At 50.2% G+C, this 22,307-nt stretch overlaps 1 protein-coding gene and 1 long non-coding RNA gene across 7 annotated transcripts in view; one reads left to right on the top strand and one right to left on the bottom strand.

Moving 5' to 3' along the window:
* Nucleotides 1-21,592, bottom strand: part of PAPPA2 (pappalysin 2) — a 69,127-nt gene extending 47,535 nt beyond the window's left edge. For both annotated transcript variants that reach the window (XM_015869546.2, XM_032446143.1), the window contains exons 1-3: nt 21,059-21,592; nt 17,702-18,758; nt 3,211-3,356 (exon numbers count right to left, since the gene is read on the bottom strand). In XM_015869546.2, coding sequence (XP_015725032.1) covers nt 3,211-3,356; nt 17,702-18,758; nt 21,059-21,527 — 1,672 coding nt within the window. In that variant the 5' untranslated portion in view covers nt 21,528-21,592. The remainder of the gene's footprint in view (nt 1-3,210; nt 3,357-17,701; nt 18,759-21,058) is intronic.
* Nucleotides 830-15,780, top strand: LOC116653749. 5 transcript variants are annotated; one of them, XR_004308144.1, is made up of 4 exons: nt 830-861; nt 940-10,939; nt 11,611-13,051; nt 13,631-15,780. It is a non-coding gene; the product is annotated as an uncharacterized LOC116653749 (long non-coding RNA). The 5 variants fall into 5 exon arrangements; XR_004308142.1 differs by having other exon boundaries at nt 940-12,348; nt 12,929-13,051; XR_004308143.1 differs by having other exon boundaries at nt 940-13,051; nt 13,631-13,819; nt 14,120-15,780.
* Nucleotides 21,593-22,307: the final 715 nt, after the last annotated feature.

Raw genomic sequence — 22,307 nt, 5'->3', positions numbered from 1 at the left:
ATTAATGGAACAAACCCATGACCGTTAGTCAGACAGGAAGATGGCCATTGCCTAAGGTACCTTTGATGGAACGACTGGCCCTCCTTCAGGATCCAGTGACCTCAGCCAGATATATGAGCTGGCCTCCGCTTATATAACTACAGAAGATGGCCTCCGCTTATGTAACTAACGAAGATGTTTATAACTTCAAATATTCATGATTCTGTTGCCTTTCTACCGTGTTTGTGAGAATACAGTTCTCATGCAGATACACAAAGTTGAAAGTGTTTATATTATTGCGTTGCTGGGATTCTGAGATAAGGCTTTTTCATTGTGGAGGGATGAATTTTGTATAGGTCAGGAGTTTTTCATCCCTTTCTTTTGTAGTTGATGCACATGAAAGTTCTCAGAATGAATTCTGGACTCCAAGCAAAAACACACTGAATTTGAGAAGAACTCACTGTGAGTATGGTGGAAACATCAAGGTAGAAATAATGGCTATATGCAGCAGTGCAAATGACTTCGGGTTTTAGCTATGCTGCTGGCTGTCTTGTAGCTATACTGCAGCTGAAATATGGCTGACAGAAATGCCACAGACTGGGACACCCTCTCCAAGTCAGTCATTGCCTTTTGCACTTCAGTAAGCACAGCTGCTGCTTGTTGGTATTTTGTAGCAGAAATGCTAAGTCAAGGCTTGAAGCAGTGATGGAGCACCTGGCAGAAGGCAGGGCCAACCCAGGGGAGCTCAGGTGTTTGCAATGTGCCTGAGTGACCAAAGGGATGGAGCCAGGATCCACCCCCTTCCCAGCCCTCATTTAAGGGTTGGCAGTGGGGGCAAAGGAATCATGCTGGAGACTTCTGTGTTCCTGAGGTCTTTTGAAGGTAAGCAGCTTCTTTTCTTTGTTACTGTGTTCATAGCTGATGCATTAGTGCAATACTGAAATGCTCCACTTACTGCAGTCTGGGATCTTGCTGCACTGCTGTGTTTTCCATTATGTTGTGCTACTAGTTGGTTGAGGAAATGAAGGTGAAGATGCTTGCAGGAAGGTAGAGAGGGCCTGCTCAGTGGATGTGCTCAGGGGTTATGAAGAGTTTCTGCAGAGTTCAAAGCCTAGACTGATAAACTGCTAGAGAAGTGAAGAAGAGTAATTTGGGAACAGTTGATCTGTAAGCTTTGGGATGAGAGGAAGGGGTTGAAACAGAAGAAAAGAGCTGGAGAAAAAAAAGTCTCATGGTATTTCTCTTGAAATCATCCATGAAAGTTCAGTTCTGAAAGAGATACGTAAACAAGTGGAGAGAAGAGCATGACCAGAAGGTAGGCTAGCTTCTAGGAGAAGTAAGTATAATTTGAACGCTACTCTGATTCAGTAGGAGACTTGAAGTAGAGGGTAACATTTCTGGTAGAGAGTGATGTCTGTAAAGAACGAAGTGGGTGGCATTTCTGATGAGAGCGAACACAGCCTGCAGGCTGGCTTTAAAACATGACCATCAGGAGGGATGGAAGCCTAGCTGATATTGGTTGAAGGGAGGGAAGGAGAGTGTCTTGTTGGAGACTGGCTCCACTCATCTGTGAAGACCTGTCACCACCCCTTGCCACTGCTGGGTCCTTAAAGCTCAGGAAACTTTCTCAAGTTACTATTAACTCCTCCCAAGCTTTTCCTTTTCTTTCTTACTGTACCTTCACATTTACTCAGATTCTCCAGTAGTCTTCTACTCAGTCCTAAGTTTCTTCTGTGCTGACAATAATATACATTGTGTGTGGTATGAAACGCTTGACAAGCCTACTGTTTACAGAGCACAGAGTCCATCACCCTCCCTTCCCAGCTCGTTAAACCTAAACCTAAGGACAGTCTTTAACCAAAGCCTTTGGTCTGTGCCAGAGCCTCAGAGAAGTTCAGATCCAGCTTCACACTTCACAGCTCTGGCACCAGAGCCAGGCCAACACCCCTCTTCCCCTGAACCTCTGCGGTAAAACCCCGATCCAACATTTCCAGATGGTGCCACTCTGCCTAAGGGCTCTGGCTGGACATAGGTTCTAAGAGCAGAGTTAAAGTGCAAGCTTTTGATTAAAGCAGTTACCCTGATTCCCCTTCTGTATGACTCTTTGCGAGCCATTGGGAGGGGTCTGATGAGAACATGTGTGTCTGAAGCACTTGCTGTAGGAAGACGATTGTCAAGATGAGACTTGGAAGCAATTTCTGGAAGCTGAGGGAATAAATTTCATGGAGATTTGCCTTCCTCAACTAGCAACTGTAGCACTATGCCATTGAAAAACCATTGAGGGAGGGAAGCTGGCAAAGAAGAGATTTAAAACAGGTCTTTAAGAGCAGCGTGAAACTGAAGAGTTGCACATCATACGCTGGTTAAAAGCAGAAGGTCTGGGTCTGCTGTGCAGGTGTCACGAGTAATTATTTCCAGTAACTTATTGAGAAACACTTTAGATGTTTTGACTACAAAGTGTAAAGAGCTCTGCCAGAAAACTCCGACACTGAAGAGGTGGAGGGAGAGGCAGGAAAAAAGAGAGACAGTAGAAATAGGAGAAAACACACAGTACATTTACATTCTAGTGAAGCGTTGCCTTTAACTAGTCTGGAGTCTGCCAGGACTGATGACCTTTATGGGCTGCCCTGAATTCACTGGAGCCAAAGAGTACCATGCCTTCAACAAGCAGTAAGCTGAGTTATAAAAAACATGGTTTAAATTTGATAGTTATCGTCACGTTTGCTGCTGGATTTGGAAGTGGATGATGCTCAGTGTTCTGAGTGGCTTGTATCTGGAGTCTTTGCTCCGAAGTTGCTGAGTCTCCTGGTTTATGTTTGTCGTTGGTAAAGCTGACCATTCCTAGCATCCTGGTGGATGGGTCTGGATGGTCTGAAAGAATCCACCCTACCCCATTGTAGGACCAGCCTTTCCTAAACCAAACAGGACTGACGTGACTCTTGCTGCCTCTCCAGAGCCTGCATCTCTCCCCACCATCTCTCCTACAGTGTTTCACAGACTACCTGGACAGAACTGTTCAGTGCTAAAATGCCAACCCATGCTGAAGAATGGCTAACCTGGAGGAACAACCCCAAATCTTCCTTAAGCATCCCATAAGTGAAGGCAAAAGGCTTTGTCTCAAAATACCAGTTTGATTCTTCTCCCAGCTCTAGTGCATCTTTTCAACCATCCAACTGAGAGAGAAAGAAGTGGAAAAACCCTGAGACCTCATTAGTCAGGCAGTTTGCTTACCCAGGTGACTAAGGGCCTCTTTATCCCATGGCCAAGTGGCAGCACCAGCCAGCTCTTCCCTCACCGAGCTGGCAAAGTAAATGTTGAGGAAGTGGGTGCTGTTCAGCTGCAGTGCCTCCTTCAGCTCCTTCACGCTCATGTATGCCCTGTAAGGACAAGGGAGAGCAGACAGTCAGCAAACATATCAATGTGGCAAAGAGGACAAGCAAGAGCAGCCCATAGTTGAGCTGGAAAAGGTTAGTGCTGAGGTTGGGTTGGATGCAGTCATGCAAATCCAAAGAATTGTTGCTAGTGTTTCTAATCTGTTCATAGGATTTCACAACCGTGGGTCTTGGTTCTACCTATTTCCTCCAGGCAATTGGTATGTGGGTGGTAAAGAATAGGGAATCCCTGCAGTGTGTGCTGCATCAAAGGGAGTGCAGCCTCACCACCATGCCTGCATGTTGCACAAGAAGGCAGAGTATGAACAACGTTTTGCTCTTCCAGCTCTGCTCAAAATGGAGCACGGCTTGATGTTGGAGAAATTCCCTCTGAGTAGGATGGGCTGCGATGGCTGTGGGAGAGAAGTTTAGGAGCTCTGAAATAAGGGAGAGGGAAGCAGATTTGGATACAGCTCCACCAAAGGGCTTGTTTAGTGGGGGAACCTCATGGTAATGCTGCTGACTATCTCTTCTCCAGTCTCCAAATTGGGGCTAGACAGTTACTGGAATCAAAAAACAACTTAGAACAGGGATATCCAAGACATCCATTTCTTAGGGGCACAAGAAGGTGGTGAACTGGAAGAGGTGAGAAACATTGCACCCATCCTACAGCAAACAGCAGAGCAGTAGATCTCATGGGTGCTGGAGCATCTCCAAAATGATCCTCACTGCATCTGCAGGGCTGGCATGTCTCAGTGCTTGGAGAATGCATGGTAGTCAGGAAGTTCAGGTTTTGCTCTCCCATCTGTGGGGTGCTTTTTGCATAGGTCAGAGATCTATTCTGCATTAACTGGTATACCAACAGTGTTGATCTTTAGAGTTCATGTCCTTAGCTGTGTAAAAGGATTAGGATCGAACTTAATAATAATAACAACAATTCCAATAAAAATAGTAGTGGGATTGTAGGGCCTTGGGCTCTGCTGCAAGTGCCAGGTGCTCTTTTAAGTTAACTACTAGTGTTTCCACTATCGGTGCCATGAACCCCGTGAGCTGAGACAGCACTGGGACAGGTATCCCTAGACACTGCCGCTGTGTCTTCAAAATCTGAGGAGCCTGACCCCACAGTTCATGAAGCCAAGGGGAAAGCTGCATTAACTTAAGAGATCCTGAGGGGAAAGAAAACACGTGGAAAGGCTTCAAATAGATCACTGTGGAATGATGATGGAAATGCACCGTTGTGGAAATATGTCATAAGAATGACTAAATCCCCAGCATAAGGCCAACAGCAACATTAAGGTGGTGAAAAGCATTTCACTTATTCCCATGCTTCCAGGAGCAATTGGCATCCTCGAGCTCCATGGAGCGATCACGAAGGGAATGCAACTGTTTCTTTACACTGGACCAGCCATGAAGGTTCACCGGCTGTGTTTGAACTAGCAGCTTCTGTAAAAGTGGTATCCATTAGAGCATTCCTCACCACGCTGAACTGTGGAAGAGGGAACTTAAAGTTAAACATGGGCTAAGAGGAAAAAGGCACGTTCTTGTCCAAGATGTGAAATGAGAAGGGAAACCAGCAAAACAAAAAAAAGTGCAAATACGCTGTTTGAAATGGCAAGATCCCTAGTGAAATTATTATACCAACAGGCTTGTTTAGAAAGAGAGAGGTTGCTACAGCAGATGGAAGAAAAGGAGGAAAAAGTGAACTGAAAACTTAGATGAACGAGATTTCAAAAGCACACTGGAGCAGGATGACATGAGGAAAATGTAGCACATCAAACCCAGTGTGACCATCTCCCTGGAGCTGAAATAGCACAGGTTTTCAGAAGTCACTACCAACTTGGTGAGTATCACACAATTGGAATCTGCTGACTACGTTCCCCATACCTGCCATCCTGTCCTGGGCATCTCAACTACCTTCCCTGTGACAAAGCAGTTCCAAAACATCAGCCGTTTATAGCTGAAGCATAAGGCAGTATTTAACAGTGGGATGAGATGACCATCTCTTCATCACCAGGCCCTGAGATCTCCTACCACAAAGAAGCATTCCCAGCACGTTTTCCCTAGGCACATCAGCTTGTGGAAAGAAAAACTCTCCCAACCGGAAACAGCAAATTAGGATAACATGATCTCTTATTTGTGATGTCTCGCCTGAGCATCCCAGACACGCGCCACGCTGACGCCATCTCTGCAACCCAACCAAGATGGGAGCAGGCTGGGAGGAACAGATAGGGAGAAGAATAAATAAACCTGAAGAACATATTTGTGGCATGACTCGGAAGGAAGAAAAGCAAAAAAAAAATTCATAGAAATAGAGTACAAGGAGGGGAGAAAAAGCCTTTCTTATGTACCAGAGCTGCTCGGGGGACGCAGAATTAAAAATAATGTTGATTCCTGACCTATGATATCTTGGAAAAATAGCCCCAAACCCTTCCAGGCTGTCCAAATTCCGAGAGCTAACGTCAGCCCTATTCAGAGGGATATTCCCGCTGCCTCTCTTCTGGAGACATCATGTTTTTCTGGCTGTCGCCTGCCGTTCCCTTGACACTAGCAACATTTTTTGGTCAACCCTTAATTATAAATAACTAATTTCCTCCATTGAAAGATTGGGATGGTTCAGAGTGTTGTGTTAAGGGTAGGGGGAGCAGTTCTAGCATGGAGGTGTTCAGAGGGATTGGATGGAGGAGGAGAGGAAGAGACCCCAGTTTCATCCACCATGGCAAGGAAAGCAACACATCCTTCCAGCATCCCCGAAGACGTGAGCAAGACCAAAACAACTCTAGAAAAGGCAGCTCTGATTCCCCTCAAACCCTCTTTTCCATTGGCATTCTTAGCTGAGACAAGGAGCATGCAACTGGCGTCTTTGCCTGTCACTAACTGCCAAGGTCATGCTCTCCCTTCTTTTCGGCGCTTCTGTGATTTTCCCTGGGGATGGCAGAGAAGCTTTTGGTCTCCATGAAAGAACCAAGTAACAGACATCTCTGCTCCCCAGATAGCTTCCCAGCTCCTTCAGGATCAGAGAATTCCAAACTAGATGGTATTTAGGGCACAGTGGGTGTTGCAAACCGATGCACAAGCACAGGGAAAGACAGAAGGATATGTGTGGGGGGGAAATGAGGAAAAAAAACCCACCCAAGAAATAACACCCTCTCTACACAGAGAATAAAGGTGAGGACAGAAAAGAGGCATAAAAAGGTCTTTGGTTTTGCAGATGTTTCTCTAAGAACAGAAATAGACTCAGAGGTGAGCAACTAGATGCATGGCAGAGCCATTTGAGCCTGGGTAGTACGTGCACCCCTGGGAGAGTGTAGCTTGCAAGAAGAATATTTGCAAAAGTGGTTGGAGAATAAGGTAGGAAGGATCATGAGCTGTCATTATTAGTATGGAGTATAGGCATGAACACCATTTGGAATGATGATGTTTGAAGGAGTGAATCCAGACGTGAGGGCTTCCATCATGCCAGTACTCACCTATGGCACAGGTAACCGAATGATGCTAGTGAGTAATCTGACTGCAAGGTGGGCTTAGGTACCATGTGAATGCTTCTCAGACTCATGGCTGCTGGAAAAGCAGGATAGGAAGCCTAGATCTTGTACTGTTCAACAGTACAGTGGGGCAGCCCTGATGCGTCTGTGGTCATAGTAATGGGTCAGGAACATGTGACTGTGTATGGAACAAGATGTACTGTTTCTGTGTGAAATTTCAGGCAATTATTAAAGGAGATGAAAACAGGAAGTCCAGCAGCTTCCATGATCATCTTCAAAGAGGTGTGGATTCAGAGACTTACAAACTGCAGCTGGACAGGACTTCCACAGGTCATGTTGTCTGACCTCTTAAGGTACAAAGCTTATTACAACAAGTTGCCCAGGGCCATGCCCAGCTGAAACCTGAACAGCTCCAAGGACAGAGGTTTCACTACCTCTCTTGGCAACCTACTCCACTAATTAGTTGCTTTCATGGAGGAAAAAAAAATAATCCTAACACCTAATCTAATTACTTGATGTTCTGATTAAGGCTTGAAGACCCAAAGATTCCATTCTAAGCAGCTGAAAAGTCATACTTTGTTCCAAGCCTCCAAGGAAAGCCTTCACATCCTTTCTCGTGTGTTTACTTGCACCGTTTTTTTCCTAATCCATGGGGAAGACAGCATCTTTCTACTCACGGTTGTAAGTCAAGGTCTGTGTTGACTTAGCCAATAGAGAAGACCTGGTGTTCTTCTGCAAGCAGCAATTTCTGGCAAAGATAGTAGGAATGCTGGTGGTGCAGAGTTGGGAAAGAGAAAAAGATCTGGTAATCTACTGGGTGGTAGAATGGGCAACCAAACCAAGCCTGATTTTGTTGAAGTTGAGAGAAGAGAAGCAAGAGCAGCAAAAAGTCTTGGTGCCATAAAAATGGCCATTACCAAGGAAAGGCAAAAGATGGCACTTCTGAATGAAAAAGCAAGACCAACGTGTACCACACAACACCATAAATCAAACTGAATTCTCTGGGTATTGCAGAGGATACAGTGTGTAATGCCACAGGAATTCCACTGCAATGCAAAAATAGAAGTCTTTTCCCTGTAGGCTTTTCAGAAGGGATGTGGGAGTGGGGATGAATGGAAATTGTCCAAGTGCCCTCCATGGACAGCTGGAAAATACTTGAGACACAGCCAGCTCCAAGCTAACCATCCAGCCTAATGAAGTCACAGGGGATTCTGCTTTCATGTCTCTCATCCACCGCAAGGAAATTCCTACTCCTGCCAAGCAGGGAGGATCCTTTCTTTCCCCAAACCTCTTCTTGACAAACGAGGAATCCCTCAGACTTCCCAGGAACACGAACCAGCCTGCCAGTAACTTGTGCTGACAGCATGCTCCCCCAGGGCTGCAAAGGGTTAATGCAAGATGTTAAAGACAAAAAGCCATGACTCAGTCCATGAAGACAGGTGCTGAACTAAGTGGCATGAATATCATCAGAGGGCAGACTTGGAATTCTCCATCTTGTCCATGAAGAGATGCTCCTCCAGATGATGAGCCAAAGCAAAGATATTCCATTCACCCCTGCAATGCCTCTCCCTCCATGGCAACTCCACAAGGAGTCTAAAAAGGTTTGCTACTGAACTCAGGCTTGCGTACACAAATCTTCCCAGGATTTGGGAATCCTCATTCCTATTTCCCAGCACAGGAACTCCCAGGTGATATGTAACCAGAAGTCTTCCTGCACTTGTTAAGACTCTTCAACTCCCTCTTCAACCACAAACTTTTGTGCTCTGATTCCAGCTCAGAACTATGCTGCCATGTCACAAGCATCACTGCTGGCATCATGCAGCTTAAGAAGGCAGCTCAGTCATCTGGGCATCTAACAGCACAGGCAGACATGAAACTTGTCAAAGAGAAGCTGGAGGAACAGGCAGATCACTCCCTGGGCTAACAGGAGGCACAGCACCACTGGCGGGATGCCCTCTGTAATCCTTGGGAGTCCTTCATCAGCTTTGCTGTGTGTTGGACTTCAGCCCAAGAATCCAAAGCCATTTGGGTGTGCAGAGGACAAGAGCATCTCATCATGTCTTGGGTTTGCCTGAGAAGACCAACCCTGAGGCACTGATACTGTTGGTCAAAGAGCAGCAGGGAGCAGCCATCACTAGCAGCATTGTATGAGAGACAGTTCAAACTTATCATCAAGGTTTGGATATCCAAATGTCAGCAAGGATGGCACACCAAAATGCTCCTATGAGAGAGCTGTGGGGTTCAGGGTTTCCTTCCCCAAGAGAAATTCCTGTTGCAGTCAGAAGGAAACCTCAGTCTCTGTGTGGGATGTGGATTTGGCTTTGGGACTGAAAAAGCAGCAGCAGATGCTGCAGAGGTAGAGCTGTACCAGCATAGCTGCAGACAATGGTTGTGGTTTGAGACTGTGCCCCTTCCATGCAGATGTACTGAGCACAGAGAGCAGAAGGCTGTGGACCATAGCACACAGCAGACCCACTGCCAGCTACATCAGATGGGAGCATGTAACTTCCTGAGGTCAGATTTGGGTGAAAGGGAACAATACCATCAGTGTCAGATTAGGAAGCCCTGCAGGGCACTTTGCCCTGAGATAGGCTGAAGAATAAATGCTGCTCGCAACATCATGGTCCAGTTATTCCTGGAAGTGCTCACTAACAAAATTCTTTAGTAAATCATCACCGCACCAGCAGGAGCCAATACTATTTTAGACTGGGTTTTGGTAAGCAGTGTAAGGATTATGAAAGAGCTGATGAAAGAAAGAAAACTTGTCCTGAACTAATTATGGCTTGATTGAGATTAATTTAGACAGAGGAATAAAGAAAGTCCTTGAACTAAGAATGGTAAAAACAGGACAAAGCAGCAGGCATTGCTGCATCGGAGAGGCTAGGAGTACAGGGTGGAATGGGAATTCCCTGAAGTCAGGCTGACTCCAGTGAAAACAAAGAGCAAAAGGCCCTTTCAGAAATAAGAAAAGCGATAGAAGAAATGAAGAGGTCTGCTGAGCAGGGAAGATGGGGCTGAAGATCAGTTTAATTGAGATTAAACTGCAGAAATCAAAGTGTTCACAGATAAAACTTGGTGGATATTTGCAGTGGGAAGCTGAAGAAGTGCCACCCTGAATCCAGAAGGGCTGACACAGGGCATGTGACTGGAGAATAGCCATTGCAATGCATCATTGATGTCTGCAAGGGTGAATGAAGATCACAATGAGGTAGGCTGATCCAGTTATCTTTGTGCTGACAGACCTTAAATCCACCTGCAAATCTCAGTAGACTTTCTGCTTTCTAAGTCTCTGTGTCTTTACTTCCACCCTCCACCCTACTTCCCAAAAAATAATGGAAATAGATGGTTGGATGGAGCTGAGAGACTGTACTTGAGCCATCTCTGAAGGACAGGATAGCATTCACACCCTATTAGGAATTCAAGAGGAAACCAAGCAAACCTGATCTGAAGGGGAAGAGCTCTCCATAGAGATTCGTTGAAAAACAGCTATTCCATGAGGTTCAAGTCCATCCTGCACTGCAGAAAGCACCAGAAATAGACAGCAATGGTCCCAAAGGCTCATGGGGCCATGATGGGCGATACAGAAGCCATTTTATTATGAGCCCTATCAGCGGCATGGCACAGGCAAGAAACTTCACAGCATTGCCTCTGGATGTCTACACCTTCTCACAGGGATGGGAACATGCACATTCTCCTTCATCTCCTTCAAATTTAATTCCTCTAAGCTGATGAACACACAGTGCCTCCTCCGCTTTCAACCCAAGTCCATTCAACTTCACTTTGTTGCTGGAGAGGAAGGGTCATCCTTTGTCATGACCAGAGCTGTTGCCCTCCAAAGCTGAGCACAGGGACATGCTAAGTCTGTGCTTTGTGGTGGCCTTAGGACTTGCACAGTCCTGCTTTCTGCACCTCATTTTCAAGACCCTGGGCACCGTCCTTCCATCTCAAGCCACTTCTCAGGCGAAACAAACTGCAGAGATCTCCTGCAGTCTCACCATGTTTGCATCTCTGTAGCTAACTTTAGGGTCCATCGCATCAGCAGCCCTAAAGGGCTTACAGGAGCATGGAGAAGAGGACTTGGAAGAAGGACATCCTTATCTTTGTAAGGTAACCTTCCTAACAGTTTTCCCTCATACAGCCTCCAAGTGCATGACACACATGTGTGCACTGTAATATACAATATGGAAAATCCTGTTCTACCAAGAACAGACCCACAAATTCCTAACTTCTTCCAGCATTTCAACCCTGAAGCATCATTTGCTTCTGCCAAACAACCAAAGCCTACACACACTTGAAAGTTAATATAAAATAAGCCAAATGTTTCCCAAAAAGCTCCCACGGGTGTCTGGCTTTGAGCTTGTGCTAAAGCTACCGATTCACCCCACGAACCTTCCTCTTTACCCCCTTAGGGAAGACTAACACACACAAGTCCCATAAACTTCCTGGCTTATGTGACAATTCTTGTGTTGCTTAAGTATGATGGACCATCAACTTTCCCCTGGGATAAATTTGTCCCAGCAATCTGTGTTTTAGTGCTCTACATCTTGAGGGAGTTGATAGCATTTGGGATTTATTTTAATGGGAGTTGGTAGCTGTGATCAATTGTAGAAGCTCTATTTCCATGGAAATGGGTATTTAATAGATTTTTGAAAATGGTAGTTATTGACCCAATGGGCCTTAATGGCTTAAAACCCATCTGATTGTAGTATGTAAGAGTAAATGCATATGATTTTCAAATTAATACTGGAATAGGTAGTAAAAACCCTTTTAAATTGCAGGGACGTGGTCAATAGGGAGTTTCCATTTGCTTGTTTGGCCTTTCTATTTCTATCAGCATGAATCACGGCCATCTCTTCCTCAAAGAGACTTTCAATTTCCTCACAAGTGAGATCATCTTAAAACGTTCAACACATCTGAGCCCCATCAAGGTAGGACATCTTTCATTAGGGAAGAGCCAGGCTTTCAGAATGGCTGGCCTCTTGTGGTGGGAGCAGAGGACATGTGGAACATTTCATCCTCCCTGGCCACAATCACTGTCCCTTGCTTCCAGCAAGAGATAAAAGTCAAATGACTCCTGAGATTCAGCTCAACCTATGGGTTCTCACTTGAAGATCAGATGCTCAAAGTTCCATGTAGAAAACTTGGTTCATTTGGAAGTTAGCATATCCCAAAAGTATGGGACAGTGAAGGAGTGAACTGTAAAGGAACTCAAAACCCACAAGGTGAGACATGGATTTAAGGCTTTTCCAGCCCCTGCTGATAGGACCCTGCTGAGCTGGACTTTCCACCTGTGTCCTGTGTTGACCCTCCACTTGCAGCAGGCATGAAGAATGCTCAGTTGGCTGTGTTGTGTTGGCTTCTAGAGAACCACCTTCCTCCACTGTCTTGGCCATCTGAAAGAGCACAGACCTACCAAGTGAAAAAGCCCCTACAGACCTACCAGGGCTGCAAGAGGACTGGTCCCTGGGAAGAAGAGTGAAGCTGACATCATGGGATGTCATTACCTCCAAACCCAGGTAAACAGCGCTGGGAGCATGGGGGGAGTTAATGGGAAGAATGTGGGAGAAGCAGAGCAAGAGACCCAGATCAGGAACAGGTGGGGAAGGCAAGGGCCTTGCAGAGAGCACAGCAGCAGCTCAGCCAGGCCAGGAGCCCAGCATCTTTGCACATGGATCTGCTCCAAGTCCCAGCACGGGCAGCAGCGTGGCTCCAGCACACGCCAGCAGATCTTGGAAAGCCCGGCTGTCCCCCGCCTGGCTGAGCACCCGCTGCCTTTTCCCGGTGTTGATGCTGGCTGCTGAGCCACCCGCGTTACACAGAACACGTGTGAAGGAACATGTTTGCAGCCCCTTGCGGTTTTGCAAGGCAGAACTCAACAGTGGCAAGTTATTGTAGAGCAGGCTCCAAGCTAAACAAAGCCAGGTATGGTTCGGTTTCTGCCTCAGTTGTTTGTTTCAAAGAAAAATAGAAAATTTCCCGGGCCAGGACTGAGCCTTGCAGTGCTCTTTCCCTCTCTCAGACAGTACAGATAAGCTTGGTCCCCATCTAAACCGCAGGAGATATGTTGTAAACCAGCTCTCCCTTCCTTTCTGCCAGTGAATGAAGTAGCAGTCCAGGTGCAGGGGGCTGTCAACACTGCATTGCCGCACAAGATGGCTGGGATTTTGTGCCTCGGTTTCCCCATCTGGAGAGCTGGAATTACCCTTCCACACAGCACAGGTAGGTGGGAACCACAGAAAGACAACCTCTGCTGTGTGGGTGAAGGACCTTTCCCAGGGCTGGCAGTAGCCGGGTGAATTTGCTGAGCAAGGATGAAGTTGCTCATTGAAGGGCAAATACTCTTGGTGTTATTCTGGAAGAAGATCGATATGGAGAAAGAAAATAAATCTATTCAATCCAAACTTCCCCTCCTCTTCTTAAAGTAAATAAGGAGGGGAGAAATCAAGTCCCCAGCCCCCAGCTTATTTTTAGGCCCAGGCAATCGGGTGTCCCAGCCGGAGTGTGCTCAAGCCAGCATTCTAAAAATGCCTTTCTCCCGAATGCAAAGAGGATATAAGACAATTATTTAGGGGAAGATTTGTAATGTAACAGCCCTACGTTAACCACAAACAAGAAAACCCCAAAGCTCCCACCGTTCCCCTCCCCAGAGACCTTTGCTTTGCTCAGTTCTGGTGGGCTTGGGCTGCGTTGGACCCATCCCTCTCCACACATCACCCTCTGCAAAGGGACAATCTGATTTCCTATATAACGGTGTCAGCAGAGCCAAGGCAAACTAAAAATGGTATGCTCGTTCAACAGCTCCAGTGTCCGCGGCGCAGCCTGCCAACCCAAACGTGCATCAATCATCCACAAGAGCCCATCAGCGTGGGGCTGATGGAGTCCCACCAGCGCGCTGCCAAGCACCCTGCTGGGTCATTTCCTGGGATCTCAGCTGCGCACGGATGGATGAGTAGAAACCCCAGGGAGTGCTGAAAAGCTGGAAACAGAGTGAGTCGTCCCCCTCCTCTTCCCCAGCCCTTGGACACATGCTGTTCCTTCACAATTGTTGTCTGGATCCGATCAGCCCCTGGGATGGTGGTACTGCTAGAACAATAGCTCACATCTGGATGGGTTGTTTTCCCTGAAAGCGTCTGGGCTCCTACAGCTGCTGGGCAGGGACTGCTGCTCCCGCTCACACGCGGATCGGGTTGTCCTTCTGCACAGTCCCAGCCACCCTGGGGCACTGGGCAGTGTGTGCTGCTCTTCCCTTTGCCAGCCTGAGCTGGAGGTGTTATGTCCTTCTCACAGCTTGGGGAGAACAAATGCCTGAAAGCCCTCTGGGATGCTCAACTCAGCCTGATGAATGATGAAGTTTGGGAGATCTCTCTCTACCAAGAACCTGGAAGAGAGGCCAAACCAAAGAGACCAGCACATCCAACTCCTGTAAGAGACAAGGGCAGACAACTGCATCCCATGACAGAGAAGGAGCAGCTCTCACAGCAGACGAGAGATTGGAAGGAAGAAATAGGACATCTAACCAAACAAAATACATCCCACAGCTGAGGTGAGCAGCCCCCCAGCAGTACCTGGGAGTGACGTGAGTGCAGACACACTGCAGGGCTCAGGAAGTCACACTGACTAAGAGTGGAGCCCATCTTCTTAGCACTCCCTCTCAGAGTTCACTGCTCCTCAGAACACAACTCTACTCTTGGGTTCATCTTTGGCACAGTGCATCAGATGCAAAGGATGTGTTGCATACCATCACCTGATGTATTTGGGCTGAGAGGGTCAAAAGTAAATTTGGGGTCTTTGACCCAAACCAGGACTCTGGGTGGACTGGCTCTCTGTCACAGTATGAAGAAGCACCTCAATGGACATCCTGTCCTCAGGATACAACAACCAAGGACAATCCCATCCATCTTTGCCAAGTTTTGAAATTAGTAATCAATGGGAAGAGCCCAGAGAGAGTGTGCTTTCCTGCAAGGAAAGGTTCAGCTTTTTATGAGCTCAGTCCAACCTCTCTCATGAAACTTTAAAGAACCCACCAAGGAATCCATCAAGCTCCATCAAAAAGCCCTGTTAATTACCACACCTGCCCAGACCCAGTGGGCCTACCAGCCTGGGGAAGTGGCTACCAGGAGCAGTACTGCTACCTTTGGATTTCCCTTTGGGGATCCCAAGATGCTCCTCTCCTCACCACAGTGCTTACAGCTCCCAGACCTGAGCCCAGCACTTGGCTTAGGCTTTCTGTAGCAAGGAGAGTTGCTGAGTGATAGTTTATCCTTAGGTCCTGTGCACAAGAGACACTCAGTGAGGTTAATCTGGATTAGTGTTTGAAGAAACTGCTTAAACAGTGGGAGGCTTCCCAACAACCCTAACCCAATTAAGCATCTCTCCCTGAGGAAGGCAGGCTGGCTAAGTCTGCATTAAAGCCCATCAAGTGTCCTGTTGATGAGATAGACCCTAACATCACAGCTGTGGCCATCCCAGAGGAGGCAGAACTGAATTTGCTACTCTGAAAAACAAGAGGTTGGCAAGAAGGAAGGGAAAGTGTGGGGCAGGGAGCATGTTGGACAGCCCCATTCAAGCTCTGCCCCACACCTTCCTAGCCCTGCAGCTTTCAGGGCCATAGCAGATGCTCTCTGTGCCTGTGGCTGTCCTAAAGGGCAGCACCTCTACCACCAATTCTTCTGTTTATTGTGTTATTTCTGATCCTTCTGCTGGAACCCACACTGCCCTCCAGTTGCTCTTTTCGCACTCACTGTGTCACACACCAGGCTCACTGAGTTACTGCCCGAGGGGGGACCACACTGAGTGTTAATTGCTGTTAATGAGCTGTTGCTGCTTTCCTTCCAAGAGCACCAATTACAACAACACTCAAACTCTGTAAGAAGATGATGTCTGCAGTAAATGAACACAAAATTACTCCAGGATCCTGGCATTATACTTCCAGCAACTCGTGGAGGAGTTGGGTGCTGGATGACAGCAGGCAGTTTTCTTGCCATATCTGTCCCCTTGTTCATTGTATGGTCAATCATGTCCTTGACTTGCTCACGTCTCCTGCTGTGGTTATGGCTCAGTACCACGGTCTGGCTGTGTGCACACCAACACTGCTATGGGTTCAGCACAGCTCCCTGCCCCACAGTCTTGCCACCCTTCCTTCCAAGCCTCATCTGCCTGCTGTGCTATTGATATTGGATGGCACTATGCATAGCCAATGTGTTGAGACCAAACATAGCTCTAGAAGCATACAGAGACTTCCACAAGCTGGGAAGCACTAGAGCTTCCTCTGCTCTCTCCAACAATCAGATTAACTTCTCTCAGAGATGCAGTCATAGAGAAGTAAGGGCTATTCTAAGATGGCAAAAGCTTTTACACGCGCAAGCCATGTCATGACCAAGCTTGGTCATGCAAGCCAAGGTATCAGGGCTCTTCACCAAAACAACAGCATCTGTCGACAGCACTAAGTAAGAAATTGTCCAGTGTCTTGTGCTGACTTTCTCCTTTGGATTATTTTTGGCAGTGCTGAGAAACATTCACATCCAAACCACTGCTTTAGCGAGCCTTGAAATGAAATACAGCAGAGCTGATTCAATGCGCAAAAACCCCAAAGCTCCATTGTGCCACCTTGACCCAAAAGGAGATGTCCAACAGCGTGTTTCCCCCTGCCCATCTCCATCAAAGACATCACAACGCTGTCCCCAGCCACTGCTCTTGCCATGCTGGGAGCTCTTATCTCCAGGCACCTGGCTCCTGCTGCACTGCCTTTCCTCAGTTTGTTAAGTTTTATTTTTTGTTATTCCTCCCGCTTTGGCTTCTACCCTAAAAATCCTCCTGCAAGTTTCCCAGCTGCCCCGCTCCTCATAAACACTCATTTAAGCACAATGCTTTATGGCCAAATGCCTGCTTGTGTATTTTGGGATTAAACCCCCAACTTGTAGGAAGGGCACCAACCCAACCAGCTCACCTCACCTCCTTGTTTCCCAGACCCATGAAACCCATGAAACAGAGGGGTGCAAATTCAGGTTGTACCTACCCCAACCACTGTGATAACCCATGCAGGCAGGGAACATGCAGCTCAGGAACTCAGCAATAGCAGGATCGTTAAGTCATAGAACTTTAGGATGGCTTGGGTTGGAAGGGACCCCAAGGATCATCAAGTTCCAACCCCCTGCTGCAAACAGGGTTGCTAGCTGCTAGATCAAGTACTTGATCACATTGCCCAGGTCCCCATGCAGTCCATGCCCAAACCACCATGCAAGATGGATTTCCCTTTCAGAGCTTTGCCTACAGTCCTGTCTTGTCTGTAGACCAATGAGGGTTGCAGAAAGAAAAATTACAGAAGTTTTGTTATTTCCCTAGTGTTCCCATTTTCCCACAGAAGGAAGGGTTTTGTTTTGTTTTGTGTGTTGGTTTTTTTTTTTCTTGCTTTGTTTTGTTTTGTTTTGCTTCTTTCCCAACTTTCAGGGGAAAATCCTGACAAATGGAAGTCCTGATTCATACCAGCAAAAATTCATCCTTTTTAAATTTAGGTGGAGCCCTTCTTGTTCGAGGATGAAAACATTCCTCTAGCTGCACACTGCATGGCCAAGGACAGAGCCTTGGCTATGTCTCCATTAAGTAGCAAAGCCTCTTCTGGTGGCCAAGAGGGAATGGGTGGCCACCCTGAACAGCCATGGAGCAGGCAGCAGAGCCACTCACCGCACCAATAATAACAAACAATATGGGCACAGGCAGATGGTGGCTGCCATCAAATTTCATCACAGGGTGGAAAAACAGCTGGGGGTCATGTCTGGTGCCATGGTTGATGGGGAAACACCGAGAGAAGGGCTCCTCGCACAGAAAAAAACTGCACAGCTCACAAGCCTCACAGCCTGGCCCCCTACATACCTGTATGGTGAGTCAGGGTCAAAGCAGGTCTTGGTGACATCGGTGGCCCGTGGGTCGCAGCAGTCGCCATCATCGAAGTCATCCAACATGTTGTTGCACTCCATGTGGCAAACACCATCGCGGCGCTTCCAGGAGAAGCAGCGCCCAGGTCGGCGGCAGTCCCCTCCATCATAGCCAGTCAGTGGGTGCTCACACTCGGGGTCGCAGCGTTCATTGCCCACCTTACTGGGCTCACAGCCCAGCAGAACGACACGGCGGCGCAAGGATGAGTTGCGCACCTCCAGCAGGCTGAGCTGCCAGGTGATGTTATAAGGGCGGAAGGCCTCGCTCAGCGCCTGGTGCTGCCTCCACACCTGCTCACGGCTCACTGTCGGCTGCCCGCCACTGTCCTCGGCCAGGCTGACCACACGGTACCGCACCACCTTGGCCCCACGCAGCGGCCAGTGCCGGTTGTAGTAGGAGACCAGCTCCACGTTGTCACACGCCGTCTGCCCACAGGCTGGAGGACCGAATGGATGGAGGATGGGAGGCACGGCAGGGGGCAGAACCCGGCGCCGGGGGAGCGAGGCTTCACGGAATGGCACCCACTGCTGCTCCAAGGTGTCCAAGCCAGCAGCCAGCACCGGAGAGCTGCCAGGCACCCCTTCAAGGAAGGATCGCTGGAGCTGCGCTTGGGGCAGCGCGTCCCGCCACAAGGCCAGCCCAGCCACGTGTCCCCGAAAAGCATGAGTGTCCCCCCAGGCGTCCCCTCCCAGCAGCAGGGTGCGGCAGGAGGCCATGAAGGTGCTGTGCAGGGGCCCTCCCTGCCCATCGGAGTGGCCCACCCGCACCCCGTCCACATAGAGGGCCATCCAGTGCCCATCATAGCTAGCAGTCAGGTGGGTCCAAGTGTCCGGTTGGTAGCGGTGGGACCCTGTCACCTCGGTGGCAGCAGCCGCTCGGTCTGTGCGTAGGGAGAAGAAGAAGCGGGCATCCTGCTTGCCACCCAGGCGCAGGGCACGGATGCCCAAAGCCCAGCCCTTATTGCTGGCCGTGTGTGAGCAGTTGTCAAAGACGCCTGCAGAGGGGATGGGGTTGGAAAGAAAAGAGGGAGGTGGTGAGGAGTGGAGAGCATTGCTGCTCTGTGAGCATCCTTGTGGCATGCCACTGCCTCCCACACTGAGATGGCTCTTGGGGAAATGGAACAAAAGAGCAAAGCACAAATTATTGGGCTTCTGTGTTTTGGGGAGAAGGGGAAGGGGAAGTTTTCATAGAGTCATAGAATCACTGAGGTTGGAAAAGACCTCTGAGATCATCCAGCCCAACCTTCCACCTACTACCACTATGACCCCACTAACCAATGAGGTCACATTGGATGAGACACACGCAAATGAAGGTGGACAGGGTCTGGCCAGTGGGCATTGCTCTTTATTTGGGTGAGCAGGTGGGGAAGTCAGGAGGGAGGTCAGAGCGAGAGTGGAAAGGGGATGAAATTTATCAGGGTCCCTTTGGATAGCATCCCTTCCTTCTGTTGTAGCAACTGCACCACTCAGCTTGGAGTCATCCACAAACTTGCTGAGGGTTCACTCAATCTATGTCACTGATTATGTTAAAGAGCATCAGTCCCAAGATGAGCCCCTGAGGGACCCCACTCCTCCATTTGGACATAGAGACATCGACCACAACCATCTGTCCATGACCTTCCAGCCAAATCTTTACCCACCAAATGGTCCACCCTTCAAATCTATCTCTCTCCAATTCAGAGATAAGGATGTATGGGACCATGTCACAGGAATTATGTCCAAGGGAGCCAGGCCACCACAGCCCCACATATCCCTTCCGGACCTCATAACACAGCAGCAAGCTTCACAAAGGGAAAGAGCCATTGCAGAGGAGACACAAACCTTGGAATCTGCAAGTACAACTTGGCACCTGATCTATAGGTTGGGAAAGGGGAAACATAACCTGGCCTGTGACTTGTACCCAGGATTAGAGTGATAATGCTGGATTTAAAACATGAGTTGTTGGCAGCACCACAAAAACACCAAGGGAAGCAGCCATGCTTCAGCACCCATGTGCCAAAAGCTGGCCACAAAACTGCACTCCAAAGCACCGAGGTGTAAAGTTCAGGTGGTGGAGACAGACAAGGGATAAATAACCCTTCTGGTTTTACTGCCAGGAGAGTGGTGAAGGAGAAGTACACAGCTTTGTAAGGACCACGCAGAGCATCCTTTCCCCCAGGGCTCCTCCCTGAACACCAAGCACCCGATGCTCGGTCCCATCCAAGCAGGACAGCAGGGCCGGAGGTCCCGGTGCCACCTGCACACACAGAGCACAACAGCACTGCTCCATCCCATCCCTGTCCCCATCACCACGGCCCCGCATCGCCAGCTGCAGGGAGCGGGTGGGAAGCTGCGGGTGACTCAGCCAGCCGGAGGTGCGTGGGGCTGACTCAAAGCCTGGAGCGGGGGATCATACCAGTGCCAGTGGTCGCTGTGTGACGACAGGCCCACCCTCCGCTAAGGGAAAATTAAACAACAACAAAAGACAGAAAACTAGCTGGGGAAAGTAAAGCAGAGCACCTGCAGGGCTGAGCTCCAGGTGCAGACAGCTGTGAAACGGGTGGGTGGGAGACACTGGCTCAGCTTCCCTCTCTGCCACTCGTCCACTCTCCTCTTCTGCATCCCAAGGAGAAAAGTATGTGTGGGGCCCAATGGTAAGTGAAGCAAAGGGGTTGAGTGGAGAGGCGCAGGCTGCCCAAAGGTGCGTGACTGCCCTATCCTTGCAGACAGCCCAGGTCTGTCTGCCGGGGCTCTGAGCATCTGATGGAGCTGTGAGCGCCCCTTTTCAGTGCACGGAGTGGGGCCGGATGGTTTTTTAAAGGTCCCTTCCAACTAAACTATTCTGTTATTCTAAGACTCTTATTGCAGCTCTCCATCACCAGCTCCTGGGGAGCCGTGGGTTAAATCCCCGTGCCATCTGTCTCCCCACGGATTGAAGCCCACATCAGCAACCACACGAAGAAGGGACCCCGGGGGGACGCAGAACCCGGGGGCACCGCGCAGCCCGGGCCGGGGCGGTGCGCGAGGTGCGGCTGCCACCGTGCGGCCACCGCTCCCAGGGCTCCGCGGGCCGGGGGGGATTCGCCGGGAGCTCCGTACCCCAAACGCGGGGGGGCGAGGGGCCGGGAAATACAGACCCTCTCCCGGTGAGTGCCCGGGACATGGGGAGAGAGGGATCTGGGTTGTCGGTGGGACGGGGCGGGTGCTGTCACCTGTCGCAGGTGAGCAGCTTCAGATCTCGGCTCTGTCCCCGCATCCCACCCTCACCTCACGACCTCGCAGCTCATCCCTTCCGCCGCAACACGTCGAGCTTTACCTGCGATGATGGCCGGGTTGCTCTGTCCGCCCTCCGCCTTCACCCACACCTCCAGGGTGAAGCGCTCCCTCGGGATGTGGGGCAGCGCCTCCGGCCGCGCCGACAGCGTCTCCCGGCCGCCGGCGAAGTACAGGGCGGGGAGCGGCCGGCCCCGGGGGGGGCTCGGCACCCTCGCCGCCCGGCCCCGCAGCCTGCCCTCCGCCTCGCCCCACGGCTCTTCGCCGCCTGCCCCGGCTGCCCTCGGCCTCCGACCCCGCTGTCTCCTGGAGTCCTGGGGGGCTGCGGCTCCGAGCCCCCCTTGCGCCGCTCGGCCCGGGTACAGCCCGTAAGGGTGATGCGGTGGGGCCGCCCGGCGGCTCGGAGCCTCCAGCCCGCAAGGCTGCGGGGGACCGGGGGGCCGGGGGTCCCCGCGGGTCAGGCTGAGCGCCGTCAGCAGCAGCGCGACCAAGGGAGCCCCGCGGCTCTGCATGGCCCCGAGGGGACGGGGGATCGGGAGGCGGCGGCCCCGGGGCTGAGGGAGGCTCAAGGGGGCGGCGGGCGGCAGTCGGGGCAGCGCCGGGGCATCCTCCCCCGGTGCCGCTGCCCCCAACTTTTTCCCTGGCGCCGCTCTCCTCCCCTCTGCGGGCCCGGGAGGAGGAGGAGGAGGAGGAGGGGGAAGAGGAGGTGGAGGAAGAGGGGGAGGAAGAGGGCACGGCCGCGGGGACCCCTCTGCCTGCGGCGGTGCCGGAGCTCTCTGCCCGCCGACACCGGGAAGGAGAGAGCCGGGCGCTGCCTGCGGGAGCTGGAGCGGGAGATGCGCCCTTATCTAGAAAGCCCCGAGGCGCTCGGCTCCCCCCGCCGGGGAGGGGTTGGGGGGGGGTAGGGGGGGGTTGCCTTATTTAAAGATGATTATGTCCAATCTAATAAACCCCGAGCGAAGCATCGCATCGCCCTCCCCTCCCTTCCTCCGCCTTCCTGGGCTCTGCCCAGGGCTCTGCACCCCACCAGGACCCGCTCCCCGGCTCAGCACGGCGCGGCTCGGTCCCAGGCTGGGAGAGGATCAGGGGATGGGAGCAGAGCCGCGGCCACACCTGAGGACACAGCGCAGGCTGCCCCGACCGCCTGCCTCACTCGCTCCTCTCCGCGCACTGCCGAGGAGCCCGGCGTGCTTTTCCCCTTTCCTTTCTTTCCTTTTCTTTTTTCCCTCCTTTTCCTTCTCTCTTTATTCTATTCTTTCTAAGACGAGCCGTGCCCACGCTTCACTCCGGTC

Source organism: Coturnix japonica, chromosome 8 (genome assembly GCF_001577835.2).
Source record: "Coturnix japonica isolate 7356 chromosome 8, Coturnix japonica 2.1, whole genome shotgun sequence".
NCBI classification, from domain to species: Eukaryota; Metazoa; Chordata; class Aves; order Galliformes; family Phasianidae; genus Coturnix; species Coturnix japonica.
This window is presented reverse-complemented; position numbering and strand designations above follow the sequence as displayed.